Below are 20,111 nucleotides of genomic sequence, written 5' to 3'. Positions count from 1 at the left end.
ATAGTAACCATTGTAACATAGAGCAGCCATGGTTTGTGTTGTACAGCAGGACCAAGACTTGTGTAATACCCTTTTTCTGATGCAAAATACCACTCCAATGGCTGTGTGTGGATTGCAATCTATTTCATGAAGAAAAAACACACCACAAAATGATTTTTTTAGGATGCCAAAAAGCAGTAGGAAGCCAGTTTCACATCAAGATTTACTATGGTTTTTGTTGTACAGCAGGACCAAGACTTGTGTAATACTCTTTTTCTGATACAAAATACCACTTCAATGGCTGTGTGTGGATTGCATTCTATTCAATTAAGAAAATAAAACACCAAAAAATGATATTTTGGATGCCAAAAAGCAGTAGGAAGCCAGTTTCACATCAAGATTTGCTATGGTTTTCATTGTACAGCAGGACCAAGACTTGTGTAACGTCCCCTTTCTGATACAAAATACCACTCCAATGGCTGTGTGTGGATTGTAATCTTTTAGTGGTGGTCCATTAACAGCAATCATCAGAAGATCATCCAAAGTCTCCCGTGTCAGTGATGAACGATAGACCGTCTTTATTCTGATTTGGTAGCTATAGCCACGTTCACATGAGGCGGTTGTTGGGGAAGTACGGCACAGAAACTGATCAGAGGGAGTATGTTGCTGAATCTTTCTGCTGATTCAGTCTTTTCAGAGTCTCATTAAAAGAGTCCATTTTGAATGGAGAGTTTGAGGTCAGCCCACTCTGCTTCTAACAGCTCAATTTTGTCTTCAAACTGATTATCAAAAACATGTTTTGCAATTCTGTGCAACTCAGTCCATCCAAAGTTGGGGATGTGAGCTTTGTCTGGCCAAGACACGCTGTTCAATATATGGACAGATTGTACAATATCTGAGGAGAACGAGGAAAGCCTCAAAATGAAATCTCTTTCTGCTTTGGCCAATACAGATTGGCCTATAGACTGAAATTCTGTCACCAGCTTGAAGGTTGGTCAGCTGCAGTCCATGTCGTTTTCCATCTTCTGTAAACTTACTAAGAAATTCAAGTTCATTTTTTCCTTTCCCATCAGAAAGATCCTGAAGAGTTTTAGCTGCTTGTTCTAGTTTGTTTTTTACCTGACAGATCATAAGTTCCTTGTTCTGAAGACTCTCTGACAAAGGTTTCAGCTTGCTAGAAAAATCGAACAGGAAATACAAAAGTTTCACAAACGTCATCTGTTTCAGGTCTTTCAGGAAGCCTTTAACTTTAGTAGATTCACATGATCCCTCAGATGATATCTGCTCACAATGGCTCCCTACTGTCTTCCAGTTTTACAGAAAAGCATGCAAGGCCTTGACTTTGCTGCATAACCAGCGCACTGTGTGTACATCTTTCATTTTCAAGATTTCCTCAAAGTGTCTGCGAGATCTTTACTGGTTGGCAACCCTTCTTGATCCACGTTACAAGGGTAAAGGTGCAGAGATCATCCAGTCTTCCCAGAGGAAGCAGAGGATGAAACATCCTGAGGATGCCTTGAAATTGTGTAACACCTTTCCAGACACTGGGAGGTCACCATTTCCTGGACAACGTGTTTCTGAGGCTTCATTCTGTCAAAGGAAGAGCGGTGGAGAAGGCGGCCAGCTGACCGATTAAACAGTTCTTTAGTCCTCAGCGCCCAGGGCTGTTAGGTTTAAGCACCCATCGGCAGGGTCTGCATCATATGGTGCAGGATTATCTAGGGGCAAGAACAGACTTGGAGACCTTTCCAACTGAGCATCCACTGGGTTACTGGGTCTTGAGGATGGATCACTGGCCAGAACTTGCTCAATATGCCATCGAGGTACTGGCCTGTCCTGCATCCAGCGTGCTTTCCGAATGGACATTCAGTGCTGCTGGAGGTTTTGTGATGGATAAGAGTGCGTCTGTCCACAGACTCCGCTGACCAGCTGACATTTATCAACAAGAATCAATCCTAGATAATTTTTCTATAATTTTTAACAGTTCTCAACTGCAGGGCCCATGTCTGCACCCAGCAATAGTAACTGTGAGGGGACACAGTGTTCAGGCACCATCAACACTGAAGGCCACATTTTTCTATACCTGTATGAGAGGTGCATTACATATAATTAGAATTTTTAGAGCCGGGTCCAATCCTGGACTTGTCAAGAATAACTCTGAAGGGTTATGGTGTCAGTCCAGCTGTAGCAGGTTCTATACATTGTACAGATGTGCAACTTTGCAGGTAGTTTAAGGGACCCCCAGGCATGATATTTAAATTAATATTTTTTTTTTTACTTTAAGCAATGAGAAATGACTGCCCCTTTAAAAACTGTACTATTAGAATTTTTTTTCCACTGATTCATGTCCATCAGGGCAGTACCCGAGTCCCCATACCACTTTTATTGCTAACACCTAGCATATCATCCTTCTAAATGGGCATTTTTGAATTTTCAAGTTTGAGTCCCATAGGTTCGATGTTGGCTGCGAACTTTTGGTCTGTTCAAATGTTCTACGATGAACTGAACTGGGGGGTGTTCAGCCCATCACTAGTGATAAACTAGAAGTGCAGAGAGAGCACACAGAGCAGATCACACAAAACCCGACATACGGGGGTATATTGGGGAATGTGAGGACACAGTACAGATAACAAGACACAGCACAACAATATAGTCCACCAGATAGCAATGTAATACCACAAAGATAGTCCATGTAGGATGGCCAAGCAAAATGGAGAACCGGTACACCAGGCCACCAGACGGTATGGCAAGGGGAATGTACCCAGCCCACAGGGTGAATACAGCATAGCAGTGGTTAAGTCCAGCACACTAGGCAGGGATCTACGCAGACCAGGGTAGGATGTAGCAAGGGTCAAATCCAGCTGATACAGCAGGGATCCGGGCAGACAAGTGGTTGAGTCCAGCAAAGGGTAGGGATCTGGGAAGACATGTGGTTGAGTCCAGCACAGGGCAGGGATCTGGGCAGACATGTGGTTGAGTCCAGCACAGGGCAGGAATCTGGGCAGACAAGTGGTTGAGTCCAGCACAGGGCAGGGATCCGGGCAGACAAGTGGTTGAGTCCAGCACAGGGCAGGGATCTGGGCAGACATGTGGTTGAGTCCAGCACAGGGCAGGGATCCGGGCAGACAAGTGGTTGAGTCCAGCACAGGGCAGCGATCTGGACAGACAAGGGACTAAGTCAGCACAGTATAGGGAACTGGACAGACAAGTGGGGTGATTCAAGCACAGGGCAGAGACCAGGGCAGCATGGTATGGCACATCAAGGGTATAGACTGGCAAACTGCAGCAATCAGATCCAGCAGCCACTTAGTCCAGAGTCCAGACACTATGAGGGATGAGAAGCAATAGACACAACATAGGTTCAGGGACTCACCAGTCAACAGAAGTCCAGGCAGCTTGGCAGGGAAAAGGAGGTCTGGTGGGCAGAGGTTCTTCATATGCACATCATGGGTCCTCAGAAGGCTGTGTGTCCTGCCGCAGCATTTGGGCCACACAGACAGAAGTTGCCAGAAGATCAGAGAGTAGAGCAGAGTCCCAGTGTCCAGGAAGCTATCTGTCTCAGCAACTCTGTGCACCAGGTAACCTCTTTCTAGGAAGACATGCAGCCCTCAGTCCTGTGTGTCCATCACAGAAGTAAACTCAGAAACGTCTGACCCTTTCTGCCAGCATAGGGTTATTATATTGTCCTTTGAATTCAGCCAAGCCTTAAGCATCCAAACCTGCTGCTGGCCCATCTGGCTTTATCCAGCTACAGGACACAATGCTGTCTGTGCTTCAACAAACAACACAAAAAAATATTTGTGCCCTTTGTTACAACCCCTGCCCCTTCCAAACATGTACCAGCAAGAGGCCTCAACATGCCTCTGCAAGGTACATGTCCCAGTTCAGCAGCAAAACTACAAAAGTATCCATGGGATGGCTTTTCATCTGAGGGCCACATGGTTATTAATGCTCTTTCCAGCAGGACATCACTTTGGGGTATGGAAGCGGTTGGCTTAGGGACACACTTGTGCTGGGAGGATAATTTGATCCACTAACATTATCTCTACAGAGAGACTCTGCTTTGGCTGTGGACAAACCGGTCACTGCCAGGCCAGCTGCCCTGTTAGAAAAAGACTCTGAGGCCCACCTCTCCCAAGCTGGTGCACTATGTGGATATGTACCAAGCTTCTGAAGAATTGCCACTCCAACCCCAGCCCTCTGGTCACCCTTGGACCACCCATGCTACAGATGTGGACAACCCAGGCATCTCCAGGCTAGATGCCCAAGGAACTTCACCCTCCCCAGAATCAAAACACCTGCCCTGATCCCAGTGTAACTCTGGTGCCAGAAGGAAAGAGCCTTTCACCATCTTAAAGTGAATTGATGCTTCCAACAACAACTGGTGCCCTTCTAGGAGTTTATGGAGTCCAGCCACTTACTCCAAGATAAGGCAGCAGCAGTTACAGGAGCTCTGCATAGATGTACAAAAAGTCATTGGTTTCTGTGATACAGGTGCTTTCCTGACCATCATTGATCCCTGTGAGGTGAATTCTACAGGGAATTACTTCTGTTGGGGTAATGGCAGGACTTTCTTTTGACATTCTCCAAGGGATTGACCTGTGAGAATTTAATAGTCTGTTTCTAAGGACTGTGACCCAGAGCGCTAGGAGTAGAACACAAGTCTGGGACAGGCGTGATGCAAGATGCAAATTCATCACGGATCTACCCTATTAACTATGTAAAGGTTCAGGTCAATCCCACCAACACCTCAAGGTTTAGGGGAGGATCTCTTGGTTTGGAAAACAGGTGGAGACATTTATGGAAGAGCACCCCAGACTTGATGCTGTAGATGAAGACAGCGGGGTCACATGCAGGATAATTGTCCCAAGTTGTAGGGAGATGTCCAACTTTACAGCCACGGCTGGAACACATCTCACAGCCGTCCTTCCGGGATGTCCAGAGTGCACTCCACTAGGTAAATGATAAGCTGACTTTGGCTTGCATGTGTGATAGCCCGTCGGAGGCCCATCTCCATGACTACTCCAGCGTGCCGCCGCCTCACTGCACATGTACGATAGCCCATCGGAGGCCCATCTCCATGACTACTCCAGCGTGCCGCCGCCTCACTGCGCATGTGCGATAGCCCATTGGAGGCCCATCTCCATGACTACTCCAGCCTGCCGCCGCCTCACTGCGCATGTGTGATAGCCCATCGGAGGCCCATCTCCATGACTACTCCAGCCTGCCGTCGCCTCACTGCACATGTGCGATAGCCCATTGGAGGCCCATCTCCATGAGTACTCCAGCGTGCCACCGCCTCATTGCGCATGCGCCCCCACAGCCACGCACCTTTTGGCGTGCATTCCAATTCACCTCCAGAAGCCATATTTGGCAATGGCAGCACTTGATCTCCCTCTGCTGCCAGTATAGTAACACTACTCATGAATACTCCATACATCTAAAGATAACGATCTGCCCAATGACCCCACTGACAGCCCACACAAAGCCAGGACATTCTGGCTGCCATTGAAATGTATGTGTATACCTACTTTGTGTTCACATTTATCTCCATGGAAAGAAGTCAACAATTGAGGAACCAGCAGGCTTTTATCCAAAGGAATTATGTATTCAATTCATTCATTTTTACTTTTTATACATTGTGCTGATCCAACAATATTATCCCCATGAACCCCAATGCAGCATTCCCAATATGTCATTATTTATTATATGGGGATATATATATATACACAGACTATATGACCTCCTCATGTATATATTACACTGCCCTGCGTTTCTTACAGCTTTAATGCCGGTGAATGTTTCTAATGTCTCTTACTATACCTCTTGATGTGTAATGTATTGTTACTTGTGTGAGCATGTTGTGATGTCACCTTTGTCCCGCCTCCTTTCCCGGGACTGCCCAACCCAAGTGGGAGGGTCCAACCTCTGTCCCAGGGTATATATAGAAGAGGATTGTCATTGCAAGTCAGCTCTGATGAAGAAGGGACTCCCTTCGAAACGCGTCAGCCTGACTCTGAGAACCTTCCCTCGTGTTTAGACTCGCGCTGGTCTCTGATTGGTCAAGTCTCACCAAGGACTTTACACGCTTCTTATACTTCTCTGTTTGTGAGGATATTTTCACATCCAATAAAATCACATTTTACTGAGGTAATGCACAAGGTTGGTGCGCTTTTTGTTTCACTTTACAGTATTGGTGGGTCTTCCCCAGCCTTGTTTAGAGCCGCACAACCTTTGATGCCTTGGTGGGGAATTTCTTCAAGTTCCGGGTCCATCTATCCACCCTTGTTCTGGGCCATAGAGGGCAGGAGGGGTTGTTTTGTGTTTACACCCGCAGTACCATTCCTCCAGTCACTTTCCAGGTCGTTACCATCCCCCATTATTATCACTGTCCCAGCCCTTTCCATCTGTGGGAGGAGCTGAGTCTCCACCTCCTCATTAACACTGGGAGGCCTATAACAAACTCCAATGATGACCTTTGTAGTACCGCCCCCCATGTGCAGTTCCACCCATAATACTTCAGCCTCATCACACTCTCCATCAACTAGGTCCTCTTTCACACTCGCTCTGAGATCACTTCTCACATAGAGACAGACACCACCACCTTTCCTATTTCCCCCGTCTCTCCGAAAGAGAACCTAGCCAGGAATATGAATGGCCCAGTCATGTGAGGAATGAAGCCAAGATTCAGCAATACCAATTCAATCCTAGTTCTCTTCATGCACCAAACCTTCCAACTCACCTATTGTGCTGGGCACACTTCTGGCATTGGGGAACAAACACTTTCATTCACTGACACCTTGTTCATTCACTGACGCCTTGTCCATTCACTGACACCTTGTCCAATCACTGTCACCTTGTCCATTCACTGACACCTTGTCCAATCACCGCCACCTTGTCCATTCACCGCCACCTCGTCCATTCACCGACGCCTTGTTCATTCACCGACACCTTGTCCATTCACTGACACCTTGTTCACATGGATTTTGAGCATTTTTTATTTTCATACAAATGGTACCAATTCCACTGGTTTTTTGTAACACCAACAAGTACTGACCCCGTCTGATCTGTCTACCCCGTTAAAACTGAATTCTCCCTCCCCCCTCCATCCTAGTTTATATACTCCTCCAGCCTTCCCATAAACCCCTCCCCCAGCACAGCAGACCCCCTTCCATTTATATGCAGACCATCTCTAGCATATACAGTGAAGGAAATGTGTATTTGCTCCCCGGCTGATGTTGAATGTTCACCCCTCACACAGAAATGATCGGTCTAACAATGGAATGTTCGGTGTAACACTGAGAGACAGAATACAACAACAAATTCAGCAGAAATGCGTCTAACAAATGATGACTGATCTGCATATTCATGAGGGAAAGAAGGATTTGATCCCCTTCACAAAACATGACTTAGTACTTGGTGGCCAATCCCTTGTTGGCAATCAGGTCATATGTTTCCTGGAGTTGGCCCCCAGGTTTGCACACATCTCAGGAGGGATTTTGGCCCACTCCTCTTGGCAGATCCTCTCCAAGTCATTAAGGTTTGGTGGCTGACGTTTGGCAACTCAAACTTTCAGCTCCCTCCACAGATTTTCAATCGGATGAAGGTCTGGAGACTGGCTAGGCCACTCCAGGACCTTAATGTGCTTCTTCTTGAGCCGCTCCTTTGTTGCCTTGGCCGTGTGTTTTGGGTCATTGTCATGCTGGAACACCCATCCCCCACCCATTTTCAATGCCTTGGATGAGGGAAGAAGGTTCTCACCCAAGATTTGATGGTACATTGCCCCGTCCATCGTCCCTTTGATGCGGTGCAGTTGTTCTGTCCCCTTAGCAGAAAAACACCCCCAAAGCAGAATGTTTCCACCACCATGTTTCACAGTTGGGATGGTGTTCTTGGGCTCATAGGCAGCATTCCGCCTCCTCCAAACACGGCGAGTTGAGTTGATGCCAAAGAGCTGGATTTTGGCCTCATCTGACCACAACACTTCCCACCAGTCCTCCTCTGCATCATTCAGATGTTCAGTGGCAGACTTCAGACGGGCCTGGACATGTGCTTTCTTGAGCAGAGGGACCGTGCGGGCACTGCAGGATTTCAGTCCTTGTCGGCGTAGTGTGTTACCAATTGTTTTCTTGGTGACTGTGGTCCCAGCTGCCTGGAGATCATTGACAAGATCCTCACGTGTAGTTCTGGGATGATTCCTCACTGTTCTCATGATCATTGACACTCCACGAGGTGAGATCTTGCATGGTGCACCAGACCTAGGGAGACTGACACTTGTTTTGTGTTTCTTCCATTTGTGAATGATTGCACCAACTGTTGTCACCTTCTCACCAAGCTGCTTGGCCATAGTTTGGTAGCCCAGTCCAGCCTTGTGTAGGTCTACCATCTTGTCCCTGACATCCTTGGACAGCTCTTTGGTCTTTGCCATGGTGGAGAGTTTGGAATCTGATGGTTTGATTGCTCCTGAGGACAAGTGTCTTTTATACAGGTAACACAATGAGATTAGCAGAACTCCCTTTAAGAGACTGCTTCTAATCTCAGCTTGTTACCTGTATGAAAGACACCTGGGAGCCAGAAATCCTGCTGAATGATAGGGGATCAAATACTTCTTTCCCTCATGAACATGCAGATCAGTCATCATTTGTTAGACGCATTTCTGCTGAATTTGTTGTTGTATTCTGTCTCTCAGTGTTACACTGAACATTCCATTGTTAGACCGATCATTTCTTTGTGAGGGGCGAACATTCCATTGTTAGACCGATCATTTCTGTGTGAGGGGCGAACATTCAACATCAGCAGGGGAGAAAATACACATTTCCTTCACTGTAGGCTGCACCCCAAAAGTCAGCCCAGTGCTCTAGGTCAGGACTACATTTTTATTCTTCTCCTGCAATCAATGGTCAACACGGTCCCACACTTCATCCATGTCTTTGGGGGCCTCTGATCTCCTTATGAACTGTTTCTTCCACGATGAAGATCAGCAATGGAATATATCTGATGTGTATATCAGGGTGTGCTTCTTCCCCACATGAGAGCTGGGATGTCCAGCAACATTCATCTAGAAGACATTTCCCGCACTCAAGGCACTAATATACCTCCAGGGTTTTGTGGGACCCCTGATGTACAGGAAGACAGGACTTCAGTGAGGAACATTTCCCTCACTCAGGACAGGAAAATGGCTTCTCCCCGTGTGTAATCTCTCATGTCTGTGAAGATTGGACTTATCTGAAAAACATTTTCCACACTCAGGACAGGAATAAGGCTTCTCCCCCGTGTGAGATCTCTGATGTTTACGAAGACTGGACTTCTGTGAAAAACATTTCCCGCACTCAGGACAAAAATACGGCTTCTCCCCCGTGTGAGATCTCTGATGTTTATGAAGACTGGACTTCTCTGAAAAGCATTGTCCGCACTCAAGACAGGAATATGGCTTCTCCCCCGTGTGAGATCTCTGATGTTTATGAAGACCAGACTTCTCTGAAAAACATTTCCCGCACTCAGGACAGGAATACGGCTTCTCGCCCGTGTGAGATCTTTGATGTGTGTAAAGATTGGACTTCACTGAAAAACATCTCCAACACTCTGGACAGGAATATGACTTTTCCCCCGTGTGAGATCTCTGATGTGTGTGAAGATTGGACTTCCGTGAAAAACATTTCCCACACTCAGGACAGGAATATAGCTTTTCCCCCGTGTGAGATCTTTTATGCACATTAAGATCAGATTTAGATTGGAAACATTTCCCGCACTCAGTACAGGAGAAGCTCTTCCCTGTTGGAAGGCCAGCCCGGTCCTGCACAGTCTGAGGTTCCTCAGGATACGAGGAATCCGATGGTCCATCTACACTGGGTGGTGCTGGATAGACATTGGAGGGAGCCGGGTTTTCTCCTGGACTATACTGTGTGATGTCCTCATCTTCTACTTTCCAGTCTGGAGACAAAGTGAGACAATCCTCGGAGGTTTTCCTCATCTCCCGGCCATGGACTAAAATACAAAAGACAAAGAGGATTACTAGACAGGAGCTGATTGGTTCCCCCAAACCAGGACTCCACCCACATCAGGCAGCTTGGTCTCTGAGGAGCTTACAATTCCACCCACAAGAGAACTAGGTAATGGCTCCTCTGATCTCCTACCAGGTCATTTCTTTATTCATGGACCTTAGTCAGAGAGTGAGGAAACAACCAGAACTGTCTTTTATAGGAGGGACAGTGATGAGGGGATTATAGGACGAGGGTCCCCACCCCCTCTATCACTCATCGCCATCTTCCCAACACAAGAAGTACTGCACTTCCTTATTTACTCCATGATTTAGTCATGAAGAACAGCGGGGCTGAGCCCCACCAGAGGTCAGAGAGTGAGGATGGGAGGAGAACAACCAAGATGAAGACTGGACTGATCCTGAAGACCACCATCATTGGGGTATTGACTCCTCCCTCATTATCACTTTCTGTTTAAGGGTCCAAAGTTGGAGGATGTTATCACATTATTATCACCATGTAAAAGTCTGTGCTCCAATCACATCATCCGATATAAAATGTCCAGCTGGGAGGAAATGGGGGGTAACAAAAGAGAATCCATATTATGTGTATATATAGCAGTGGGGGGAGGGGGGAAAGCAGGAGTCTGGACTATGGAATGTACAACATAGAGTATATAGTGCAGGGGTCAGGAGTATGTAATGTACAACATAGAGTATATAGTGCAGGGGTCAGGAGTATGTAATGTACAACATGGAGTATATAGTGCAGGGGTCAGGAGTATGTAATGTACAACATGGAGTATATAGTGCAGGGGTCAGGAGTATGTAATGTACAACATGGAGTATATAGTGCAGGGGTCAGGATTATGTAATGTACAACATAGAGTATATAGTGCAGGGGTCAGGAGTATGTAATGTACAACATAGAGTATATAGTGCAGGGGTCAGGAGTATGTAATGTACAACATAGAGTATATAGTGCAGGGGTCAGGAGTATGTAATGTACAACACGGAGTATATAGTGCAGGGGTCAGGAGTATGTAATGTACAACATAGAGTATATAGTGCAGGGGTCAGGTGTATGTAAAGTACAACATAGAGTATATAGTGCAGGGGTCAGGAGTATGTAATGTACAACATGGAGTATATAGTGTATTTAGTGTTCATGACCCACCTGTGCTGATCTCTGTAGGAGTGTCCTCCTCTATAAATGTCCCCGTTATTCCATCCTCCTCCATAGACTGCTGATCATCCCTCACATACGCCTCTTCTTCTTCTGCTTTAATCTCAACTTTTATATCTATCAGATCTTCACCCTAAACCAAGAAAATTAGAAATTTCACATAATATATAAATATAAGCTAACATGAAAAATCCAAATATTATCTCCACAAGTCCATGTTCTAGATGCTCCATCCCACCAACCTTGTAATGGTGAGGGATGGTGTGATCTTCCTGTGTGGAATCCCGGGAATACAGAGGACAGGGACATCTCTCTGGTGGGTTCCTGTAGCTGGATGACTCCACCATGGTGTCCTGGTACAGATCTTTGTGTTCTTTTAGAAGCTCTGACTCCTCCATCCCCCCATCCTCATCCTCCTCCTCTTTTATCTCTTCTTTAACCTCAACTTTAGGATCTCTCAGGTTTCCACTCTGAATATATAATAAAAATGACATCAATGGTAACAATGCAGATAATGTACAGATCCTAATGATACTATCAGTGATTGTTCCTCATCTACCTGATGATGGTGAGGGATGGTGTGACCTTCCTGTGTGGAATCCCGGGAATACAGAGGACGGGGACATCTCTCTGGTGGGTTCCTGTAGCTGGATGACTGCACCATGGTGTCCTCGTACAGATCTTTGTGTTCTCTTAGAAGCTCTGACTCCTCCATCCCCCCATCCTCATCCTCTTTTATCTCTTCTTTAACCTCAACTTTAGGATCTCTCAGGTTTCCACTCTGAATATATAATAAAAATGACATCAATGGTAACAATGCAGATAATGTACAGATCCTAATGATACTGATAATGATCAGTGATTGGAGAATGTCCCAGAATTCCCGGCACCGCTCACCTCTCCTGTCAGCAGCTCCATCATCTTCTTGGTGACTTCTAGAATCTTCTGCATGTTGTGTCTCTCAGGGTTTAGGGAGTCACATGGAGGCACTGTGATGGTCATATGATCACCTGACTTCAGAAGAGGAAATCTCTGTATTGAGGAACCAATAGGAATATCATGTTAGAATCCCAGAATCCTCCTCACCTCTCCGGTCAGGTCTGTGTTTATTAATAGAGATGAGAGTGATGTCATGTGACCTCCCAGAATCCTCCTCACCTCTCCGGTCAGGTCTATGTATTATTAATAGAGATAAGAGTGATGTCATGTGACCTCCCAGAATCCTCCTCACCTCTCCGGTCAGCAGGTAGATGATCTCCAGGGTGAGGTTTAGTATCTTCTCAGTCATGTGACTCCGGTCCTCCTCCATCCCCATTGGTGCCATCATGTGATCTATACAGGTCTCCTTGTAGACGGATAACTTTGGGAAATGAAAGTAAGAATGATTTGGATGGTATTGGTCACACAATAATAGGATGTGGATGTGAGGGGGGAATAGGAGGGTTGCTGGACATTGAAGAACTACTCCCCCCATGGGAAGACATTTTGTTTGGACTGTTTAGTGTTTACTACAATTTTGAGGTCCGGGGCCCCTTTTCTCTGTTGGGTTTGTTTGGTCTCTGAACTGGTTTTGATGAGCTTTAGATCTGCAGACAAGGAATGATAAATCTGATCCTTCCTATGACTAGTTTGCTCTGAGGCAGTGCTGTGAGGTCAATGTCGGCTCATCATGCAGGGATGGTCACTTTACATCACCCGACGCCCGGGACATGTAGTTCTGGGTGCCGGGCAAGTATTGTTTTTATTCTTTATTCCTGCTGTGGGCAAGCCTCAGGGCTCTCCTTTCAGGTGCCAGCCTCTGCCACCCCGTGTGTGTGATCCTCTCCTGTACCTACTATGCTTCTCTGGCTCTGCTTGCCCATCTGTGGGCACAGTTCAGCGGGTGCCAGAGGGTAGAGGGGACAGATGTCAGGGCTCTGTCCTTGGCAGAGGTGTTAGGAGACCTGGCAACCCTGCCAGTACCTTGCATGGCCGCAGAAGTTCACATTGGCTCAAATTTGGTGGCAAACGACCTTTATAAGGAAGCCCTGCACTACTCTCAAGTGCTGGTTGATCTTTGGCTCCCCAGTACCTTGTTCCTGTTCTACTGTTATTTCCTGTTCCTGTGCTACTGTGATTTCCTGTTACCGACTCGGCTTGCTCCTGGACCTGTCTTCTCTGCTTAAACCCTGACTTGACCTCTGCTGGCTAACGGATATTCTCTCTTGCTCCTCTGTGCCTGACCTCGGTTATCCCATCTGACTATGTCTGTTCTGATCTCCACCCAGTACCAGACCTTGGCTTTCAACCGGCTATCCAGTAATCCTGTTCCCCGGAAGGGCTTTCATACCTCACACAGGCACCACCTGTCTGCAGACCTCATCTCAGTGCATCAGCTGTGCTCCTGGGTGGACCACCAATAAGCACTCCTACAGGTGACCTGTGCCACTTTGGTCCTGACTCCTTGCTGTCCCACTCTCAGGGGAGTCTGGAACTTAGCCGCAAGGGAAGCCCTCTTTCCATTGGCATCTCTCACCAGGTACGTGACAGTATCAATCAGCCAATATGTCTGAGGCCGAAAGAGGTGCTTCTGCATTAGAGGCCTTGTGCCAACAGATGACGGCACTTACGCAAGTGGTCAAGGATCTGCAGGAGGAATATTTTCAGCTGGAGGGACGTCTTCATTCGCTCACTACTGCTGCGACTTCTGCAGACCAGAATCCATTGCCTAGTCCTATCCCTACAGTGGCACCAGCCAGTTCGCTTTCCACTGTTACACCCGCTGTGGTACTACTCAGGGTTACCATTCCGGAACGCTTCCTGGGGACCGACGTAAATTCCGCGCCTTCAAGAATGCTTGTGAGTTGTATTTTGCACTGAAACCCAGGACCTTCTCACTTGAGACAGTTAAAGTGGGGTTCATCATTTCTGTCATATCTGACGAACCTCAATCATGGGCACACAGCTTACTGGAACAAAAAGAACCAGCGCTAAACTCAGTGATCACATTCGTTGAAGCCATGGCAGCTCTTTATGATGACCCCCAGAGGACCTCTACTGCTGAATCCACCCTTCATGCTCTACAACAAGGCCGACGGCATGTGGAGGACTACATTGTGGAATTCCGCAAATTGTCTGCCAATACCGGGTTGAATGACGCAGCCCTAAAATACCAGTTCCATCTAGGTCTGTCTGAGTCCCTCAAGGACGAATTAGCTAGGGTGGAGGCTCCCTCCTCCTTGGAGAATCTAATTCAACTCACTACCTAATTGGATCGACGGCTACAGGAGAGACATTCTGAACATACCCAGACCCTTTGCCAAGGGTTTTGCCAAGGGTTCCAAGACCAGTGGATTCTGTCCCTATTTCTCCGCCTATCAGCACTCCTGAAGTAAAACCCATGCAAATTGGCCTTCTCTGACCTGCCTTATCTCCAGAGGAAAGATTACGCAGACGGCACGGCAACCTATGCCTTTACTGCGGGGCTGTCATGGATCCACACCGCACACACATGCCCACGGCGCCTAGCTAACCGAGGTATGCACGTCCGGCCGTGACTTGGGGTAAAGAGGGATGAGGGGGTCTTACTTTGAGCATATAAGACTGGCCATGATACGCATTCACAGCCCGCACTGCATCTGGCCACTACTAGAGGGAGACTCCACTCCAATCCAGATGGCTGACCACACACAGGCAGATACAAATCTTATATACAATCTGGTGCAATCTAAGGGTTGGGGAGCAGTCTAGCAATTGGCACACACTTCTAGCATTACTCCAGCTATCCTACAAGCTAGAACCCCAGTGTGAATGACGATTCCACTGTCCACACACCCCCACACCAGTCACACAACAAACGGTAGCTTGCCACCATCCAACAGTTTGTTGGCAGACTGGTCTGCTGGGCCACCACACACACAGATCTCCGTCTGGCAGATCTGCTACTTTACAATCTGCATGCAATTTGCCAACACACAGTGCAATTGAATACAGATTGGCAATGAAGTTAGATCGAGCATATATAGACACTGTAATACAATAATCTCTCCGGAGATATGAGCCCGAGCTTAAGTATCCAGAAGTCACTTATTAACTTTATGATTTAATATCCCGAAAGTGGGCTGTGCATAGAATATGTACAAAGTATAAAAAGTTACAAATAATACAGAAAATACAAAAAGACACACAATTGGCTATTGACTATAAAATAAAAGGGAATAAAAGCAGAAATAAAACTTTTACTAAGAGTTATCCTGTGACTGGAGCAAGTTAGAGAATGTCCGTGATTCGCCAGTAAAATAGAAATGGCCCTCAATTTATTGAAATATGGACATAGGCTGGACATTAGCCCTTGGCCAATCAACCCTATACCAGCCCACAGGACGTTCTGGGTACTGAAGTACCCAAAGTTGATTGGACCAGGAACGGTTTGAATCACCAAGTCAGGGATAGAATTTCTGACACCGGCGCATCAATCTGATCGCGACAGTACCAATCACTGTTCAGCTGTTACAATCAGGTGCCATATACCTGTTTCATATCTCTGGGATTCTACAGAGGCTATAAATACAGTTTTACATGCAGATGTAGCTTACAGTGTGTCCAATCAGAAGGAAGTATTTTCATCTCTCTGCAACTAATATTGTATCTTTTATGAAAGAAGAAATATATTCCTCTGATCTGTGTATATAAATCACAGCTAGCAGACAAAGTGGAGCCCTCTCCTGGTCTCCTGCTGCTTCCCGAAGCCGAAATGGTTGGAGCTCTTCTTTTAGATTTCAAGAAGGTGGCAATCTCTGGCTACATAGGTGACAACGTTTTTTTTGACATGCTCTGTCCTTTCAGATGCCAATTGGTGAACATATGTCTCTGACTGAATTCGGAACACTTATCTTTAATAACATGGACTGAAACTAAATTTACAGTGACATATTTCTACTGATCACATCTCAACTACTCAAATCTTACATTTATGTAACAGGGCCATGGGCCATTTCTTATGCAACTGCCCAGTGTGACCAAGTAAGTCCAGCCAGCCTCATCCTTCATATCTCCAGTAATCCAGAACCTTAACCACCCATGTCATTCTACCCATGTCATTACAGGTGGCTGGAAAGGAAGTCAAGTTGTGGGCAATCATTGATTCTGGAGCCTGTAGTTTTTTCTTGGACATCAACCTTGCCCAGAACCTAGGTATTCCTCTTTGTCCTAAAAGACAAAGGCTTGATGTACTCCTAACAGATGGCACTGCTCCTAGCTCAGGACCCGTTACCCAAGAAACCATTCCCATCCTAGCCACAACTGACTCTGTCCATCAGGAATTCATCTGCTTTGACATCCTGAGATCTCTCATGTTTCCAGCCATCCTAGGAATACCTTGGTTGCAAGCTCACAATCCATAAATCAACTGGCTCAAGAAAGAAGTCACCTTCCCATCAAATTACTGTATTCAGCACTGTGGCACTCCCACACCCACCAATTTCCCTGTGTGCCTCTCAGTTCAGCCTACATCAGATGCCAGTCAATCCGTTCCCCCTGCCTACCACCATTTCCTTGATGTATTTGATAAAAAGAAAGCTGACACTTTCCCATCTCATCAATCATATTATTGTCCTATTGAGCAGCCAACATTTGCCAACGTTTATCAGAAGTTCATCAAGGGCTTCTCAACCATTATATCCCCCATTACCCAACTCACTCGCCAGCATACACATTTTCTCTGGAGGCAAGAAGCACAGACAGCCTTTGAGCAGTTAAAAAAGCAGTTCACTTCTGCTCCTGTATTACAACACCCAGAGCCAACACTTCCTTCATCCTGGAGGTAGAAGCATCGGAGGTGGCTACAGGAGCCAAGGCCCAAAAGCTCTGCTCCATCGGGTAGCGTTTTGCTCTAAGAAACTAAGCCAAGCTGAAAGGCACTACGACATAGGCAACAGGGAACTTTTGGAGATCAAAATGGCGTTCAAAGAATGGAGGTACCTTTTGGAAGGAGCTAGTCACTCAATCATGATCTTCACAGTTCATAAGAATCTAGAATATTTAAGATCTGCCAAGTGCCTAAGACCGCAGCAAGCTAGATGGGTCCTATATTTCTCCATCTTCAATTTTCACATGACCTACCGCTCAGGATCCAAGAATGGGAAAGCAGATGCTCTATCACGTATGTTCCCAGATTCAGTTGAAACTTTGCCCCCGATACCATCCTGTCGGCCCAAAATTTTTTGTTGATTCAGCCCAGTCTGAAGCTTTTGATTGAACAGGCATCTGCACGGTGTACCGTACCTGAGCAGAACTCATTAAGAAGGCAGGATGGCTTTCTGTGGCACCAGGATAAGATCTTTGTACCTCAGGAGGTAAGATCCCAAGTTTTCAAGACATTCCACGACCATCAACTGGCTGAAAAACAATGGACCTGATCCAGCGATCATTTTGGTGGCCCAACTTAAGTCAGGACTGCAGAACTTAAGTAAATCCTGCACAGTATGTCTACGTAGCAAGGGAGACAAAGCCAAGGCATGGGGGTTTCTGAGGCCCCAATCCATTCCTAATCGTCCCTGGGAAATTATCACAATGGACTTTATTGTACACTTGCCGCCCTCTGAGGGGTTTGCTACCATCCTAGTAGTGATAGATCGGCTATCCAAGATGGCCCACTTTCTGCCAATGATAGGAACTCCGTTGGCGCCTGAGACGGCACATATTTTTATTAAGGAAATCGTTAAGCTACACGAACTGCCCAGCAATATCGTGTCTGACCGAGGGGTTCAATTTACCTCCAGGTTCTGGAGAGCCTTATGTGAAACCCTGAAAGTTGAACTCTGCCTATCATCGGCCTACCACCCTCAAAGAAATGGCCAAACTGAACAAATTAACCAAATGTTAGAACAATATCTACGATGTCTCTCCGCCTTTTCCCAGGATGACTGGACATCTCTACTCCCATTAACAGAATTTGCATACAATAATTCTGTCCATTCCGCTACGAATCAGTCGCAATTTTGGGCTAATTACGGATTCCACCCTTCATGCCTGCCGGATACCATACTCGAAACCTCGGTACCTGCAGTTCAGGACAGAATCAGCAGGACACAGGACAACTATTGAGCTCTCCAGGAATCCATACAAAGATTGAAAACTGACTACAAAAGATACTATGACAAGAAACGGAGGGGAAATCCTTCTCTGAAGGTTGGAGACCAGGCTTGGTTATCAACAGCCAACCTAAAACTTCCTTGCCCATCGTGGAAGTTGGGACCAAGATACATTGGGCCCTTTCAGATCCAATGAGTAATCAATCCAGTGGCATATGAGCTATCTCTTCCCGAATCATATGGGATTCACCCAGTCTTCCATGTTTTTCTGCTCAAGACAGCAGTTCATGATCCATTTCCGGGAAGAGTAGAACCTCCTCCGCCACCAATAACAGTTGGGCAGGATGCAGAATACGAGACAGAATCAATCCTGCACTGCAAGAAGCGAGGAAGGCAGATTCAGTTCTTGATCAAATGGAAGGGGTAACTCCTGAAGAAGGCTCCTGGGAACCAAAGACAACATACATGCCCCAAGACTTCTCCAGGAGTTCTACTCCAAATATACAGACAAGATGGCCCAAGTAGGCATCTGGAGGCTGCCCTTTGGAGGGGCACTGTCAAGTCTCTGTCCTCAGCAGTGGTGTTAGGAGACCTGACACCCCTGCCAGTACCTTGCATGGCCACAGAGGTTGACATCGGCTCAAATTTGGCAGCAAACAGCCTTTATAAGGAAGCCCTGCACTACTCTCAGGTGCTGGTTGATCTCTGGCTCCCCAGTACCTTGTTCCTGTGCTACTGTGAACTGTGATTTCCTGTTCCTGTGCTACTGTGATCTGTGATTTCCTGTTACCGACTCGGCTTGCTCCTGGACCTGTCTTCTCTGCTTAAACCCTGACCTGACCTCGGCTTGGCTAACGGATATTCTCTCTTGCTCCTCTGTGTATGACTTCGGCTTGGCTAAGAGATATTCTCTCTTGCTCCTCTGTGCATGACCTCGGCTTGGCTAAGAGATATTCTCTCTTGCTCCTCTGTGTATGACCTCGGTTATCCCATTTGACTACATCTGTTCTGATCTCCACCCAGTACCATACCTTGGCTTTGAACCGGCTATCCAGTAAACCTCTGTTCCCCGGAAGGTCTTTCATACCTCACACAGGCACCTCCTGTCTGCAGACCTCATCTCAGTGCATCAGTTGTGCTCCAGGGTGGACCACCAACAAGCACTCCTACAGGTGACCTGTGCCACTTTGGTCCTGACTCCTGCTGTCCCACTCTCAGGGGAGTCTGGAACTTAGCTGCAAGGGAAGCCCTCTCTCCACTGCCCTCTCACACCAGGTAAGTGACAACGGAGGAGAGCGGACACGTTCACTCCCTTCTTGTCCTGACCCAGAAGTGATGTTGACAGATTTCCTGACCATCGAGGCCGGCAAAGAATGTAATGCGGTGCGATGTGTGCTACATTACATCCAATGGAGTACAGGGGAGACATTGGGGGTCTTTTAGACCCTGGATGACTCAATAAAGAGAACCTGTCATCAAAAGTCATCTCATAGAGGTCTTTGTCCCCTTAAGTAAAAATGTTTTTTTAATTGTAAAGAATGAAAGTTACACCCAAGTACATAACTCCTCCCCTTAAAAAATTTTAAGGCCCCCCCCTGCCCCCCACATATATGCACACCCAAACATAAGAGCACACGCTGGAGCGCCTACATGTGATAACATTGATTGTGATACACGTTACATATCGCCGGTCACACCAGAATGAGAGGATAATTCTAGGAGCAGACCTCCTCCGTACTCTATACTGATGACCTAGAAGGGGCTATAAATGTGTCCCCTATAGATAATACCGGGGACTAAAGGTTGTCACCATTTCAGCACACACAACTTAAGGTTTGACATGTTGGATATCTATTTACTCGCTGCAACCTCGGCTTTTATATTTTTACACATAAATGGG

At 46.6% G+C, this 20,111-nt stretch overlaps 1 protein-coding gene across 1 annotated transcript in view; it reads right to left on the bottom strand.

Moving 5' to 3' along the window:
* Positions 1-20,111, bottom strand: part of LOC149450607 (uncharacterized) — a 156,966-nt gene that overhangs the window by 44,525 nt on the left and 92,330 nt on the right. The window contains exon 3 of the mRNA XM_089691738.1: positions 9,736-9,750. Coding sequence (XP_089547864.1) covers positions 9,736-9,750 — 15 coding nt within the window. The remainder of the gene's footprint in view (positions 1-9,735; positions 9,751-20,111) is intronic.

Source organism: Staurois parvus, unplaced genomic scaffold (assembly GCF_062004578.1).
Source record: "Staurois parvus isolate SC_StPar_1 unplaced genomic scaffold, SC_StPar_1.0 ptg000570l, whole genome shotgun sequence".
Classification (NCBI taxonomy): domain Eukaryota; kingdom Metazoa; phylum Chordata; class Amphibia; order Anura; family Ranidae; genus Staurois; species Staurois parvus.
The sequence above is the reverse complement of the archived record's forward strand: the minus strand, read 5'-3'. Positions and strand labels throughout refer to the sequence as shown.